The 17,278-nt window shown below is 40.3% G+C and overlaps 2 protein-coding genes across 2 annotated transcripts; both read left to right on the top strand.

Annotated features, from left to right (window-relative positions):
• The first annotated feature begins 424 nt into the window (after positions 1-424).
• opn9 (opsin 9) lies at positions 425-3,297 on the top strand. The gene is made up of 8 exons (XM_068324238.1): positions 425-841; positions 1,282-1,432; positions 1,550-1,689; positions 1,917-2,055; positions 2,153-2,267; positions 2,467-2,547; positions 2,619-3,129; positions 3,215-3,297. Exons 1-8 carry the CDS (start codon positions 640-642, stop codon positions 3,295-3,297), a joined length of 1,422 nt encoding a protein of 473 aa, XP_068180339.1. The 5' UTR covers positions 425-639.
• A 1,152-nt stretch (positions 3,298-4,449) lies between these two features.
• On the top strand, positions 4,450-16,351 carry iffo1b (intermediate filament family orphan 1b). Its single transcript, XM_068324669.1, has 9 exons — positions 4,450-6,095; positions 8,700-8,760; positions 9,991-10,086; positions 10,637-10,777; positions 10,895-11,079; positions 11,168-11,294; positions 12,339-12,428; positions 12,734-12,864; positions 13,475-16,351. The coding sequence occupies exons 1-9, from the start codon at positions 5,113-5,115 to the stop codon at positions 13,572-13,574; spliced, it is 1,914 nt and encodes a 637-aa protein (XP_068180770.1). The 5' UTR covers positions 4,450-5,112; the 3' UTR covers positions 13,575-16,351.
• Positions 16,352-17,278: the final 927 nt, after the last annotated feature.

Below are 17,278 nucleotides of genomic sequence, written 5' to 3' on the forward strand. Positions count from 1 at the left end.
TGCCTGCAGTCACTTCTGAAAACAAATACCGTAATTGACAATTATTGATTTTAATAAGTATGATGTTGAATATTGGAAATAATGTATTGGAATGTCAAGGAAAATGTCAAATTTTGTTGTTTAAATTGAAAATTATGTTGCAACTACAGATCAATTATCGTCCAATATGGACTAGATGACATTAAATGATCTCACCGAGCGACATTAATTCACTTTAAAATATTATAAACTACCATCTTTCATGTAATTAATGAAGCTTTGTCAGAAACACCACCTACCCAGGGATACAACCTAAAAGATATTTAATAATAATGAATGGGAAATAAGTCACAAGTGTTTTGTCAGCACCAGTCAGCAATGGCAGAAAAATACAATTTCATGTTAGAATACTGCTTTTAAAGTCAAAACTCCGAGCTGAAAAGTACCCACTGTTCTTCATCTACTGCTCCACTTTCCTCCAGAGTTTATCTTCTTCTGTTATTTTTGCAGACATTAAAACAGTTCAGGTGAAATCACACGGAGATCGGAAATAGACACCAGAAAATTCCAGCACTGAATGAGATTTTCTCGTCATGAGGAATTGTTCTTTTTACTTCACATGCAGCCAGTTCCATTTCATAGACAGTAAAATCTTGTTGAATGTTTCTGTTCTTTTCTAAGCTTTGGGAGCTGCCTCTTCTTTCTGTACCGTATCCTGCTGGTGGTCAGTGTAGAATGTCTGTGGGAGAGAAATGCTCACAGGGGGACCCCCTATTTGTCCCCTCCACCATCCACCCACTGTTCCACTCCCAGATGTCCCCCTCAGTGGACCTGGCAGTTGCTCTGTACCTTACCTTCACAGGCAAGCAAGTCCATTTATGTAGGAAGTTATGTGCAAAGATTTTGTTGTTTGTTCCATCCACAATTTTTTTTTTCAGGTTTTTTTTTTTTTATAAATAGCTGTTGTGTTTTTAAATAATCAATAGAATAAATGAAATATGCTGTAGACAAATGTTCTCCTCACTTATCCAAACTCACTTTAATTTGGGTCGATTTGATCACTTTCATTTGGGTCGATTTGATCTCTGTGAAGCAGCAGGAGTGTGCAGGTGAATGGAAAGCAGACAAATTAGTGTTTGTAGTGTGTGATAAAGAGGAAATTAGGTGAGTTAACTGATCACTGATTTAATGGCATGTCACTTTTTGGGGGGGATTTAAAGAGAATGTCGTTTTAAGATGAACAAAAATGACACACACTTTTTTCAGATGTACGTTCTTTTATTTATTGATCACTTTTTGCAGGTGTCATGTCATTGGTGGGGAACGGAATGGTGTTATTAGTTTCTGGTAGGAGGAGAAGGAAGCTCAGACCTCCAGAGCTCCTGACCATCAATCTGGCTCTCTGCGATTTTGGTTTCAGCCTCTTTGGGGCACCATTCTTCATCATTTCCAGGTATACAATAATTTGTAACAAAGAGCCAGGGGCAAATTGAGAGTGATGACAAAGCATTATACAAACAATTCCTGCAGGCTAAGCCGAAGCACTAAAGCCCTTCTCTCCTTCTGGCAGTGTGAGCCATGCTTGGCTGTTTGGGGACATGGGATGCCTTTATTATGGCATTCAGGGCTTTGTGTTTGGCATCGGTTCACTGCTCACCACCTGTCTCATCTCTTTGGACCGCTGTTTGAAGATCTGCTGCTTACAATATGGTGACTGATGTCTTCTTGTAGCACTGATCTTACATATAATGTATAATGCAAAAAACCCCAAAATTAATATAAATGTTGGATTAAAATTCATCTGCAGAATGACTTTAGGATTAAAGGTTGGTTTATCTTGAAAATGACAAGTGAAAAATCAAAGATTCCCACATTATTACGGCCACATGAACACAGTTTGAATTGTTAAGTGATTTCCACGCTTCCTGCCTCTGTAGGGCAGTGGATAGAGAAGCGCTACGTTTGTCTGTCCATAGCGCTGATGTGGGTTTACACTCTGTTCTGGGGCTTACTGCCTGCGTTTGGCTTTGGAAGCTATGGACCAGAACCTTATGGGACCAGCTGCACCATCAACTGGTAGTTCAAATTTGTCTACATGAACTAACTCCCCACTGTTGTCTCTGATCTGCATTCTTGTACGTTATAACCAATCAATCTGTATCGCTGTTTCAAGGTGGAGAATGACGTCATCTTTAAACGACAGGAGGTATATTTCCCTCATCCTGTCTTTATGCTTTGGATTTCCGACCCTCATCATCATCACTTCATATCTGGCCATCCTGCTGATGGTGAGGAGACTTTCTGCCTCACCATACAAAAAGGAGGATTCTTCTTTAATTCTGTCTTTGTTTTTGTGTCAGTGGATAAGGGCTGATAAGGACTGTAGATGAGATAACTGCAATCTCATCTGTAGGAAAATAAATAGATGTATGGATGAGTTAAACACAGTGCTTGCGGTGCAGCAGTAACTGATGCGTCTGTTTGAAGGTGTGCAGATCCAGTCGCGCTGTGGCAGCTATATCATCCTCCTTTGTCAGCCGCGCTAAGAAAGACCTCAGACTTGCAAAGGTAAACTCTAGCGGGGATCACTTTTATTGATGCGCATCCCTCTAGAAAAACAAACCGTGTGTTTATTTCAGGTGGCGGCTGTGGTTTGCACCACCTTCCTCGTGGCCTGGACGCCTTATGCTGTTGTGTCACTGATCTCTGTATTCGTACCCAGAGATGACCAAGAGCCAAATGTCTCTCTGAAAACTTTGGAGGAGGAATCTACTGGTGTTTCCTCAAGCTCTCAAAATGCCCTGAGGATCCTGGACATCCCCTCATTGTTCAACTTGACTGCCACAGAATATTCCAAACAAGTCTTCTCCAATCATGAGAACAGTTGGAGTGAAGTGTTCAACATGAGTTCACCCTCCAGTCTGGACAAACAACTGGACGCAAAGCTCAGAAGCCCTCAGCCGCCCTCCTCTCTTCCACCCCTGGTCACTTTGATCCCTGCACTGTTTGCCAAGTCCCACTGCATGGTCAACCCCTTCATTTACCAGATTATGAACAAGGAGTTCAGGCGTGATGTCTGTGACGTGGTGCTCAGAAAAGACAGGGCAGACAGGAGGAGAGTGCCTGGTGGGATGGAGAGCTTAAACGAAAGTAAGCAAGAGATTTCTGGGACTGTATTCCTCTGAAAACACCTCAGGACTGTGTTTGAGTCTCTCTTTCATCTGTTCTCTTTAAGGCGCATCAGCCTCTCCTACTGCCAGAGCTGGAGGAGGAAAAGAAGCAACTCAGTGTCCAACAGAAGGAACAGCAGAAGAGTAGAGGAACCAGTAATCCAACAATATCTCCAAGGCATTGGACTGATAGATAGATAGATAGATAGATAGATAGATAGATAGATAGATAGATAGATAGATAGATAGATAGATAGATAGATAGATAGATAGATAGATAGATAGATAGATAGATAGATAGATAGATAGATAGATAGATAGATAGATAGATAGATAGATAGATAGATAGATAGATAGATAGATAGATAGATAGATAGATAGATAGATAGATAGATAGATAGATAGATAGATAGATAGATAGATAGATAGATAGATAGATAGATAGATAGATAGATAGATAGATAGATAGATAGATAGATAGATAGATAGATAGATAGATGGACGGACGGACGGACGGATGGATGTGCAGGCAAACAGACAGACAGATAGGTATTACTCCCTAAGTCAGAGGCGGTAAACTCATTTTCACTGAGGGCCACATTAGCATCATGACCATCCTCAAAGAGCCAGATATAACTTATAAATGTAACTAAATGTAACTCAATGTAATGTAAAATAAATATAACTACTCCTTAATGTTAAATAACTCTTAATTTATTTCTTATTCAAGTTACAAACATCACATTTGTTTGTTTCTCTGTTATAACACAAATCCCTTTAATTTGTCAGGTTATGAAACCCCCATAAATCCATTAATTAATGATCAAACCAAATGAATTTTTAAAAAAAATAACATCAAACACAAGTTTGGACATTAACTTTGTTCAAAACTTTTTGTCAATGTTAAAATGGGCTTGATGACTGCTCAAAGCACACTTTTGACCTATTTATTTTTAGACACTCTGACCTTTTATGCTCGTGCAGGCCACATAATATGATGTGGTGGGCCGCATTTGGGCCCTGGTCCTTGAGTTTGACACATGTGAAGTAAGTAATTTTAAAAAAGTGTGATAATGGCAAGATGCGCAACTGCATGGTTTTATTTTATGTCTTTACACTAAATTGATTGAGTGCCACTTGTGTGTGTGTGTGTGTGTGTGTGTGTGTGTGTGTGTGTGTGTGTGTGTGTGTGTGTGTGTGTGTGTGTGTGTGTGTGTGTGTGTGTGTGTGTGTGTGTGTGTGTGTGTGTGTGTGTGTGTGTGTGTGTGTGTGTGGGAAGGGAGGTTCTATTTTTGTGTTCATTACGTGGGGCCTTGCAAGAGCATATTCCTTCTCCCCAGTCACATTCAATTTTGGATCAATTTTTGCTTTGTTTTGTTTATTTTTTTTGAATGTAATGATTAATGATGTTGACTAACTAACCAATAAACAAACAAAAGGAAACTGGTGGAAACACAGGACGTCTAGTTTTGTATCCCGCGGTGAACAAACAGTTAACGCGCTGCTGCGGCTCTACTCCAGTATTTACGGTAGTCGTGCTCTTCCAATCCCGCATCACTTGCTTCTGCCTTCGGTCACATCTTGTTGGCTTAACTTGAGTGTCGCGGTGACTTGATTCCATCCTTGTCAATTCACGCTCTGCGTATTTTCTTGTTGTTTTGATTCCGTTTATTTTGTGCACGTTTTGACATCCGGGGCGCGTCCGGTTTATGATATCTATGTTCACCCGGTGTCGGTTTGGAGTCGTCCCTTCATGTTTGTTTTGGACGGGAACGGACCTCTGATTTAGCAGCCAGCGTTAAGACCTCCCAGCTTTAAGGATCAAGTTCTTATTTATAAGTGATTATAAAACAGGGTGACTACTGGTGTTTTTGCTCGTCTTTTTCCCAGCCGCCTGCCTCCAACAGCCGTTTTATTTAACCGGTCATAATCAGCTGTTGCAAGATCATCCCAGTCCGTTTTCATGCCAGATCTGCAGCGCTTCAGTTTTCCATACCATAGCATGAATCCTTTGTTGGGGGCCAATACGCATCTCCAACAGCATCCGCAGCAGGGCCAGGCCCCCGAACATCCGGACTCTCCATCGGGCCTCCTGCCCGACGCCGTTTTCGGTGGAGTGGAACCGGCTTCTTTCCTCCTGGGTGAGCAGTCCGGTTCGGTGCTCGATCAGCAGGGGCCTGACTTCACCGCGCCCTCCCAGACCTCGCCTTACCTCCCCCGCAACTACAACCACTACCAGCACCGCGCGGTGCCACACGCCCCCGCAGCCATGGCTCTCAGAAACGACCTGGGATCCAACATCAGCGTCCTGAAAACTCTCAACCTGAGGTTCAGATGCTTTTTGGCCAAAGTGCATGAATTAGAACGCAGAAATAAGATTTTGGAGAAGCAGCTGCAACAAGCGCTGGATGCCAACAAAGGCTGCCAAGGCGGTTGCCACGAAGGCAGGGTGCTTACCCAAGAGGCAGGTGTGCAGACTGGATTTGTTGGAACCATACCCTTCAAGCCCGGCTCCCTCCCTTTCCACAACACCAATAACTCAGCCAGGAGACCCACAACGCTCTTTCCTCCTACAACTCTTTCACCTGCAGCAGCAGAAAACTCAAGTTTAGTGCAATCAAGTGCTCCTGGTAACCCAACCATCACCATCAGTCAGTCCTCTCCCTGTGTGGACTCCCCGAGTTCTACCTCCAAAACTGTCCCCAGCACCAGCTCAGGCCACAGGGCCTCCACCAACCCTCATCCACGCTTCCTCCCAGGAACCATATGGTCCTACAACCAGACCCGCAAACTCGGCCTGGGTTCAGAGCGTCTGACCAGCCCAGGAGTGTCTTGGTCTCACCCCGATGGAATTGGGGTCCAGATTGACACCATCACGCCTGAGATAAGAGCCCTTTACAATGTCCTGGCCAAAGTGAAGAGGGAGAGAGATGAATTTAAACGCAGGTAAATGAAGTGAAAGTTGTTTATATCACTGGTACCGGGTCTACAGGACGCATGGAGCTTTCTTTAGTGCCTCTAATGCTTTACTTAGGAGCAGTAAGCAGGGCAGTAAAGCAGCTGTAGACAATCTGTCTCCAACACAAGCAAAGTCAGCAAAATGCCTCACCATCCATCACGTCCTGCCTGACCCTGCATCTCTGTTGGGTTTGGAGACGGAGGCAGTTTCTACTGCTAGAGTTACACCCAAAATATGAACCCCTTCAGGAGCTAAATATAAAGAAAAAAATCAAGGTCAAAGCTTAATAGAGACGCGTGATTATCACCGGCTCAAATGTCGACCTCAAAACTACACAGAAATTAACTCAGCGATGGGTGGTTCAGGTAACAACAGTATGACGGCAGATTCTTCTTATAATAAAACTCATGCTGACTATTCAGGGCGGTTCTGTCTTGTGAAACTGAACAAATCCCTCAGGATGAAAGAAGTAATAATGATGTCATTTAAAACCCTAAACCTAACACACAATCATTTGTGGTTCACCAGGTAGAGCCTTACTGGAATGATAAGGTTGTTATCACAATTAGTTTGAAACATTATTTGAGAAATAGAAATAAGTTAAAGTTACTAGTTATTATTTCTCATGAACAAAAAAATTATCTTGTTATGGAACAAAATAAGTTGTGATGTGCGTTCAAATTTTTTTTCACCCACGTTTTAGACAAAATGACAGAACAAATAATTCAAAATGCCAAAATGAGTTGATAATGACAATCAGTATTTGTTGCATATTATCTTCCAACAGCTCTAACTGTCCCTCTGTGTTCTCTGAATCTAAATGAGTGATGACTGTTGTGTATCTGGTTATATCTGCCCCGTGTGCCCTAGAGTAACCTTTGTGTTTCAACACTTTCGTCGTTATGATCAAATGAGCAGCCACGCTTTCCCCACAGGAGATCCTGACCACAATGTAATGGATTCTTTGGAGTGAAAGACACAAATTGCCTAGAAGTGTGTAACATCACCATCTTAGATGGAGACAGAACCATGGATGGGTTTTCTGACCTCTTATGCAGTTGTTGTTTCACTACTTGTGCATTAAGCGGTGTGACCTATCATGTCCTGTTCGGGGTTCAAATCCATTTCTGTGCAGGGTCTTGGTTCTGTCAGCTTCATGCAGCTGTTGCATTACCTCCAGACAATTAGAACACTAAAGCCTCTTTCTCCAGGTGATGCTTCATCAGATTTAAGGCTGGACAGTCAGATCCTTTTTAGCACATCCCAATTTAATAATGAGATGTCTGCTGTCGCCTGTATGAGTCATTATTTTACCCTCCTGTAGTTGTTATGTCCACTTTTGCTCTTTTATCCAAGGACGACTTTTCTCCCCCCTCCTGCCTCCTTGCCCAGCCTCTGCCCCCACCCTTCATCCACTCGCACGCCCTCTTTTCTCATATAAACCCCATTTTATCCCATACTCTGAACTCCTCCTCTTCCTCTCCTGTGCTCTCTGCCACTCTCCTCTCCTACTGCGCCCTCCCTTCTTCCCTACACTGCCTCTGCATTGCAGCATGAGCTGCAAGCTATAACTGCTGGATGTGGGGGGGCTTGGCTTGCGGAGAGAAGCAACTCCCTGCACACTCTCACCTAACTGATCAAACGAGCATCTCCCTACGACAGCTTCTACTTCATGACTCAGTTTGTTTCAGATTTAGTATTCCCTGAAGGTATCAGTGTGCTGCAGTCATCTGCATTTCAAGCACCGTTTAGGCTACAGGCTCTGCAGTAAATGGATTTCCCCTTTTGAACATGTGTGGTTTGAAATCACAGGAACTGAGATTGCAGACAGTATTAAATCTCAGATTCATTGGCTAATCATCTGAGCAGCTCATCACACCACTCAATTTACACAAGTAAACCATAAATCGCTTGGCCTTCCTTTTATCATTTGCACCTGGTTGATTCTTTCAAGTTGTAATCTACAATAAGTTCTCTAAAGTACACATAGGCCGCACCTTTAAGTGAGTTAAGGGTCTAGTTAGGTATGTTTTATGTTAAGAGAAGATGCACCATTAGTAGTTGGACTAAATTAATCAGCAGTTCCTGTGTTATTTATTGTAGATGAATCAGTAGCACTGATTATTCAGTTATGTTCATGATAACAGTGGTTAGTGTTTAAAAAGGTGAGTAAACATCAAAACTCTTCAAATACATTTTATACTAATGCACACAAACGCATCGGGGGACACCGCTGATTTATCTTGCTAGTTATGAGGGACTGCTGTTATTTTGAACATGTGATGTAGTGTATGAAGTAGTTTATCATAGAGTGGAACTTTGGTGAGCAGCTGCACAAACTGTATTAATCTGGTTAGGATGGCTTTCAGACTATTTTTGTCCCGTAAAGTAATCATGGGTCCAGATATACCTAAGCAGTTCAGAAGAAACAGAAATAGACCGTGTGGACGTCAGCCAGAATACACAGACACATGCAGATGCATATGTACATGGTCAAAGCCTGTCGGCCAGTTTTCTCTGTTTACATTAAGACATGGACTAAATCATTGCTCATTTCCAATATCCCTGTATTTTTGCTTTTGGTTTTTCAGATGGGAGGAAGAATACACCATGAGGATGGATCTGCAGCAGAAAATTGTGGACCTACAGGAGGTAATATTATTATTAGGGTTTATGTCTCTAATGTTCACTTGAATATACTTTATTCCCACCGAAAGATAAACAAATAGTACTTGAGGCTGATTTAATTCTACACTCATTGAGTGTATAGAGACACAAGCAGATGACATCTTCAGAGCAGCAGCCCAGCAGTAACTCTTTTTACACAGACAGATGGTAAACTTTATTACATATATGCCAAATAATTGTGTTGAGCTCTCATTTTTTTTATTGCGTTGGTGTTTTATAATGATTATTACAACTCTGCTGGGTCATTTTGTTATTTCAATGGTAACCATGTCTGCATTTGAATAGCTTTGACATGTGATTTCCATTAAGGTGATGAGTTATAGTTTCAGTACAGACTATGAGGCAGGAAGCTCTCACTCTGCCGGTACTGATCATTTCCCTTGTGCAGCTTGTATCTTTAGCACATTGCTTTAAGTCCTGACTCCTACAATGCCTTTGCCACTGACCATCAGCTGATTAAGATGCATCACTTTAAATTATGTATAAGTGATATATTATTAATAAGCAGAGTTTTATTTTTGCATTTGACAACTGTTGTCATTTTTGTACTTCCTTCCAGTAGATGGCTTCTTGATTTCCTGTGTGTGCATGCACATCTGTGTGTGTGTGTGTGTGAGTGCATGCGTGTGTATGTCTATATAATAAGCTAATTTCACAGACACATTGCAGACTCTGGACCAGTTAACTGGAAACATCTGGTGTAATTACACTGGTTCCCAACTGAAATAGAGTTGTCAAAATTTGAGTTAGCGCTGAGTTACAGGAAATGCATGTAAGCAAGTTCCTCACATCTGACTTGTTAAATGCGTGTGGGTGTACATATGTGTGAGCACATGAGTACAGGTACTGTACATGTGGTCAGCTACCATTTCCAGGAATCTTCATCTGCTTGTAGGTAGCTTCACCTCAACATCAGACCACAAGAAGCAAAACAGTTCCTGAGACTCAAAGAAATTTTGTGTTGTGTTTGGACTCTTTGTGGCTTTTATTGTGTCGCTTATCTTTGGATGTGTAATGTAACAGTAAATTGTACTGTACAATTTGTTGTGTCGTACTGTTATCTCTGCTTACATAGCAAAAAGCTGTATAGAATAATACAAACATGTGGCAGGGCTACCATGTGTGTGTGCACGCATGCCTGTGTGTGTGTTCATGATGCACAATAGATGTCACACGCTTTCTCTCTGTGTGCAGGACTTGCAGGAGAGTGAGAGCTGTCAGGACGAGCTGGCTCTCAGAGTGCAGCAGCTGAAGGCGGAATTGGTTCTATTCAAAGGCCTCATGAGCAATGTGAGCACAGCTTAGCTTACATGCTCACATACTAGTCATACATACTCACGGCTATGCCCTTAGCCAGTAATCACATGTCTCTGAGTCACAGTGGATGGATGGTCTGCTCTAGAAAGAAAGTAAAAGGATTTTATTATTTACTGTTCAGAGTAAATCCCATTTAACGGATTTATTAGTCGTAGCTGATGACTTGAGAAGGGCTTCTGAAACAAAACATCACAATCACATTTTCAATGTCGGTGACAGGTATTTTACATGTCAGTAATAAGCTACGTATTAGCTTTGGGTTGACATGTTTTTTTGTTCGGGGAAAATACACATAGTATTTTTTTTGTCCCTTTTATTCTTATATTATCAACCACAATATGGCACAGGATCATTTCCAGACTTCACAAAAGTTGTTATTACTTCTTATTACTACTGTATGTTATGAATCATTAATAATTTATTTACAGCAGTGATTCTGAGTAAACTTGTGACTAAAAACACAAGAATTCTACTTAAATGTTTTTCCTTTTGTCTCATCTGGGTCCTTCCTTCTTTTCCTTAGAACTTGACGGAGTTGGACACTAAAATCCAGGAGAAAGCCATGAAGGTCGACATGGACATCTGCCGCAGGATCGATATAACCGCTCGTCTCTGTGACGTAGCTCAGCAGAGGAACTGTGAAGATGTGATCCAGATGTACCAGGTACCAGGAAGTCAATGTCCTCATCTCAGTCTTGCATTTTTTACTCCATGGAGCTCCTTCCTGTAAAAGTTTGTGCTGAAAATTTGTGTTTAAAAGTGAACCTTTATGTCACTACAGGTTCCAAGCAACCAATCATCTCTAAACTGTCGCCGAAAACAAACCCCACTGTCCTTTAATGGAAGTGAATGTGATGAAACATTCAGTACCTCTGAAAGTGACGGGGGCGTGGTCAAAGAAGAAGAGCACTGTGGTTCATCAGCCAATCAGATTAACGAGGAGATGCATAGAATGCTGAGTCACTTGTAAGTGGTCTGAATTACAAGTATGAGTAGAACATTAGTGCCCTTTGGTCCTGCTCATTTAATTTTTAAACATTGTTTTTTCTTTAAGACGAGAATGTGAGTTTGAGGATGACTGTGACAGCTTGGCTTGGGAGGAGACTGAGGAGACACTGCTTCTCTGGGAGGACTTCCCAGGATGCACTCTGCCCCCCGACCCCACCCATCCACCAGGAGAGGTGAGCTCTGGTTTTAAACATCTAAATCTAAATGCAATAAATCAGTCAACACAAAAGCCCAAGCTGTGACGCACAAACACGTTTTTGATCACATGACTCGTTGAACACCATTCACTGTGCAGAGAGGCGCTAAGTCACAAGTCAGTTTCCTGGGTTCAGGTCAAAGTGATGCGATTTAATTGAGTCTGATGAAGTTATCGTTATGGAGACATCCCATAGTGTGTGCAATGCCATAGAAAATATTTTCGGATTATTCATGTTTTAGTGACATTGATGTTAGTGGAGGTTTGCTCTATTTGAATTTTTTCTAGTTGTAATTGTATTGCAACCAGTGTGTATATGTCGGTCTCAATCCAAATGTACAAAAAACAAATAACATTCCACTTAAATTATTTGTGTTTGTTTTTCTATTAATTTTATAATCCACTCATTCCTGATCTTCGACTGAGTTGAAGTGAATGTCTCTTCCAGTCTGTGTGTTTTTGTCCTGATTCTCTTGGAGGAGAAAGATGATGACAAAGCAGATTTTGTTGGTGTGATCCTTTTCCACTTGTCATCCTTTAGACAGCTGCATGCGTTCTGAGTTTTCTGGTTCAGATTTCAAGGGAGCTCATTATGTTCTGACGTCACAACGTGCCGTTAAATCCAATGACCTTCAGCCGGACTTTGGCAGGGCCATTTCAGGACAAAACACTTCATACACACACCCACAAAGACACACACTCACACACTTATTCAGACAGATGCAGTGTCTGGCTCATATTCGTGTACAGCATGTTTGTTTCCAAGAGGAGCATGTATTTGTTTTCATTCACCGGCTGTGTGGTGTCTGTACAGTCTGCTGTCCTGCTGAGAAGAGGGAGCTGCATTAGTCGGTGTAATTTGAGCTGACAGGACTATAAAACATTTTGTGATCTACTAGTAATATAACTTCACTTAGTGATGATTGTGTGCTTATTAGCCCACAGACACGCATTCTATTTACTGCCAAATCATGGCACAGTTTATTACATGCACTCTACCATTCTATTCTCTCTCTACCAGGAGGATTGCCTGGAAAAGGTGATTAATGACACTGAATGTCTTTTCAAGTCCCGAGAGAAGGAATACCAAGAGACAATTGACCAGATTGAGGTCAGACCCATGCTCCATATATTTAAATTACCAATTTGTTGAATATTTTTTCTGTTCATAATGCTTCTTTTTCCTTAATATTACTCTGTAGTACTTTGTTTGCTCTGTGGCATGTGGGTCACATCTTTTGTATGCCTCACCTTGTATTTTCAGTTTCCACAGCCTCCATGCGGTAAAAACTGCATGAAGACGGTCAGCAGTGATCTGTTCTGTATGCATTCAGCACGCAGTTGTGCAGAATTAAAGTGTATTTTTTGGCAAATGCACAATTGGACTATGACTCACTCTGTGTTTCCTGACTCCAGATGGAACTGGCAACAGCGAAGAGTGACATGAACCGCCATTTGCACGAGTACATGGAGATGTGCTCCATGAAGCGGGGCCTAGATGTTCAAATGGAGACCTGCAGGAGACTTATCACACAGAGTGGAGACAGGTGACACACACACACACACACACACACACACACACACACACACACACACACACACACACACACACACGCACACACACACACAAACAACAGTCAGCACTTTTATTTTAGTTCCGCTGTTGCAAGAAGCATATAATCATTAATAAATGGTCTATAACCCAATATAATCTAGGAGATTTCTAAGCTTTTATTAATGTATAGGATTTAACAATTACAACTTCCTGTTTCTTACTGACTGATATTTACTTAGGACTACATGTTATAAACTACCCAAATAATAGTTTTATAGTGGGTAAAAATAATAAATGAAAGATTAAATGTTTCTAAAACTGTAATTCTGTATGTTCAACTTACTTGCTGTGCACAAAAAAAAAAAATATCAGCGGTTACTGTAATTGAAAGATTTATACTTTATAATTTTTTTAGAATACCAATGTAAATATTTCATTTATAGGAGCCTTCTAAAGAAATTCCAGTATATAATATATCACCTCTCATAGAAATTATTACTGAATTATTTCATATTTCCAGCAATACTTAAAGAAGAATTGAAGACTAAAATACGAAGACGGCTGTACTACTTAGCATCTTGTGTGTTTTCTGTTTGTCACAGCGGCTCTGTAGCGCCAGCATCCACTGAGGATGCTGACCAGAGAGATGTCGACAGGACCTCAGCATCTCCACCTTCCTCACAGAATGCTGGGAGACCCTGACACTTCCAGCAGTAATGGGGGCCACAGTCACGTGACCTCCAAGCATCCAGCTTCAAAACGACACCAACGCGGTACACACCTGTAACTATGGCAACACCATGTTTACACTTCATCCTCTTAAGTTGCTGAGTCTAAATGCTTCTTGTTCCTGCTGTCAACATAATATAGCTTTGGTCTGAGTGTTAAGAGCTGATCTGGATCACCATCGTTACCACTGTTCTGCAGGGGGAAGAGGTCTTCCTTTAGTTTCAGTCTGTTGTCTTGTTTTCCAGTAGCTTTGAATCTTAAAATTTTCTTGTAATGATTCATATCAGTGCAGATTCTGGATTCATTCTAAGTAGCAGCCCGTTGTTCCTGTTTTACATTGAGGTAGTATAAGGCTGTGATTTATAGGAAAACATGACTTACTTATTACCCACACATCATTCTTTAAATCTAGGTAATGAAAAAAATTCTGGATGACTTAGCTTCTTCTAATCAACACATAAAAAAACCCCAAAAAACATAAACAGCAGGGGCCCCTGAGTCATGCGACATGTTTTTATAGAAATAATTGAGTGTGTTTCTGGATTTGACTTTGATAATTAATCTTGTGTCTCAGAGGATGTCATGATTCAGCATTTTACTGCTTCACTGCTGCAGATTCTGGGCTTACGTTTGGTCATAAATAAATAACACAGAGACAGCCTTCTCACACAGACAGTTTCAGCCTAGAACAGGCGCCATCCAGGGCTTTAATCGCCTGTGATACACATAAATACCGTTATGAGGTTTTTTAAATTCAAAACACACACATTCTGTCATCAAGTTTCATGAAAATCCATCCATATACAGTATTTTTGTTAATCCATCTGACAGACAAACAAACATGTGTCTAGTACTTCATTTCTATTATATGGTTTGGTTTCAGTGGTTTATTCTATATAATGTATCTAGTATAATCTGTTATGAGGATCAACCTTCTTTTAACCACTACAGCCCTTGCTCCAAAATGTACTTCAAATGGTGGTGAAGAAGAAGCAGAAGCATTTTAAATAAACTTCTATTTACAATATTTCATAAGAAAAAACACAATGCTTTGAATATTGCAGGTACCGCTGTGTGAGGTGTGTATTGCGTAGTGTTGGTGCTTTGCTATTGATGCTAATCTGGATTCAGTGGAGGCAGGAGAGAAGTACAGTACTGTATAAACGGAATTGTGTTTGCGTCGCGTGTCGCTCCAGTAGTGAGCTGCATCTTTGACGCACATCACTGTCAGGATCATAAAAGAAGAAGAAAAGGATGGCTGTGAAATAATGTAAGGTAGCCACTGAGTGCCAAAATAAAGTGGTAAGATTGATAAATCAACAGGAATAGTGGAATGACTAAACATGGCTGCCGAAGTTATTCTACCGAGGTGCTTGATGTAAATAACTGAACCTATTTTTGAGCTTGTAAACTTTTGCACATGGAAAGGAAGAGCAATGCGAAGATGTCTGTGAAACAATCAGCACTAATACTAACACATGCTGGAAATAGAAATTTATTTCTTCTATTAATATTTCCTCATAGTCTACATGTTGGTGGTACACTAGAATAATAAATTAACATGAACAAAAACCTCCTTTTTATTTGTTTTTGTGCATATTTAACCGTCAACCTCTGACTCATAAAAAAACAACAACACTAAAAGTAGCTTACCAGTGGAAACTAGTTCTATTACTCGTCAGGGGAACAACCCATCATAACTGTTCTATTATCAATCACTGTCAACTGAATATAGCCCAGCCTGTTGTGTCTTCTGTGTGGCTGAACCAGGTGAAATCTATTGCATTGTATTTTTCTGCTTCTACTAAAACCTCACATTTCAAAGTTTTCTTTCAATAATAAAGACTGTTGTGAAAGACATCCTGCTTATTCAGCCCATATACTGTATTTGTGTACATGTCACATGAACAGAGATGGAAGATTCCAGGGATAAAATATGTGAGACATAAAACAGTTTTTCCTTTTGCATTGATTTGCTTTCACGCACTGAGTGAGCCTTTATGTATGCATGTGACAGTGTGTGTGTTTTGTGTACTATATTGTGTACTGAGTGCTTTTTTTTATTTTACAGTGTCCAACAAGAAATGGAAGAAAACATTTCAATTTGATTAATTGTCTGAGTTGAACTGTAAAGTAACAAACAAAGAGACAGAGCTGTCTTATGACAGAAATAACTTAAAAGAACATGTAAATAGTTGATATCAAATGAAAATTTCTTTTATTCCATTACTACTTTTCCTTTATCAGTGTATGGGCTTGCAAAAACAACGTCAGTTTGAAAACAAAAGAAACAGAATCGCAAATGCTTTAGTCAAATGACAATGTACAATGGCTTTGATAATGTATGTGTAAGGGTATATCGCTTTGAAAATTATAAGACTGCAGATCAAGAATGTCCACAGTCACACACCTGACAGGATTATTTCTGAATGTGCGTTATGATAAAATGATAAAAATTATGACCTGCGCATTCTGTGAAGCTTTTCAGTGTTTCCATTGAAAGACTAAACCGAGCACTGATGATTGCTTTTATGTTACTTTCATGTCTTTTCTTTTTTGGAAGACAAAGCGTTGTCTGAAATTTTTTTTTTTAAATTTGTTTCTCATTAGCATTCTGTTAAGAATCCTGACTGAGTGCTTCAGATGTGTGACTATACAGCTTTAAATATCACGACTGAGGCTGATAAAGCTTTACTGCAGAGCAACAGTATGTAACTTGTCAAGAGAGATTGAAAGAATAAAAGATGCACCTAAGCAAAAAGTCTATGACTAACTAATTGTTTTTTGTGTGTCCACTTTGGAAAGTGAGTACATTTGAGCAGCACCAATGACACTCTCTATAGTATTGAGGTAATAATTTATATCATGCTGTCTTATACATCTACTCCATATTTTTCTCTACGTGCCTCTGCACTTTTCATCGAGAGTCTTAAGTTTTCTTTACACGTTAAACCTCTTTGTCACATATCAGATGTCTATTTGTGGTTTCACTTGTAAAAGGAAATTGAGAGTCATGCCTGTGCTGTTTCACAAAAGAGGCATTCCATTTAAAGAACTGTAACCCAGAAGAGGACAAATTATCTATAATTTGCTTTCAAAAAAAGCAAATTACAGAACATTCCCGAACTATCAAATGACTGTGAATGAAGTCTATCTTTTCCTACTTTTTCATTTAATGACCCTTTAGATTAATGCTGTGGCTCTTTGAGGGCACCACACCTTTTAGTTTGGAAGCAGGGGAGGGAACTATCAAACAATACAGGTATTGAAGAGCTGAAACTTTGATATGTTATAATAATACAGCTTTTATACTGGCATCTGTTCTCTGCATGGCTATGTGCCAGTATTTTTTTTGTTTTTCAGCAAGCAGCATGTACCGTTATAGTTAGAATATCTGATTAAAGGTCCTCAAATATTTTTTAACAAAAAATTCAACATTAGCTCTGTACCAGATACCATCTAAATGATACGAACCTCCATCAACATCAACTGCTCCATCACGTTGCTGCATAGATAACATTTCTTTGATTTATTCTTTGTCACATCTTACTGTTTGCCCGGAAAGTATTGAGTAATAAGTTATAAATAGTAAATAATGAGTCCTTGGTGCAGATCTTTTAGTCACGGTGCTGATGGGTCCATGTGAGAGCTGAACTGGTGGAAACGGGACAGAAGCA

Source organism: Antennarius striatus, chromosome 9 (assembly GCF_040054535.1).
Source record: "Antennarius striatus isolate MH-2024 chromosome 9, ASM4005453v1, whole genome shotgun sequence".
Taxonomy (NCBI): domain Eukaryota; kingdom Metazoa; phylum Chordata; class Actinopteri; order Lophiiformes; family Antennariidae; genus Antennarius; species Antennarius striatus.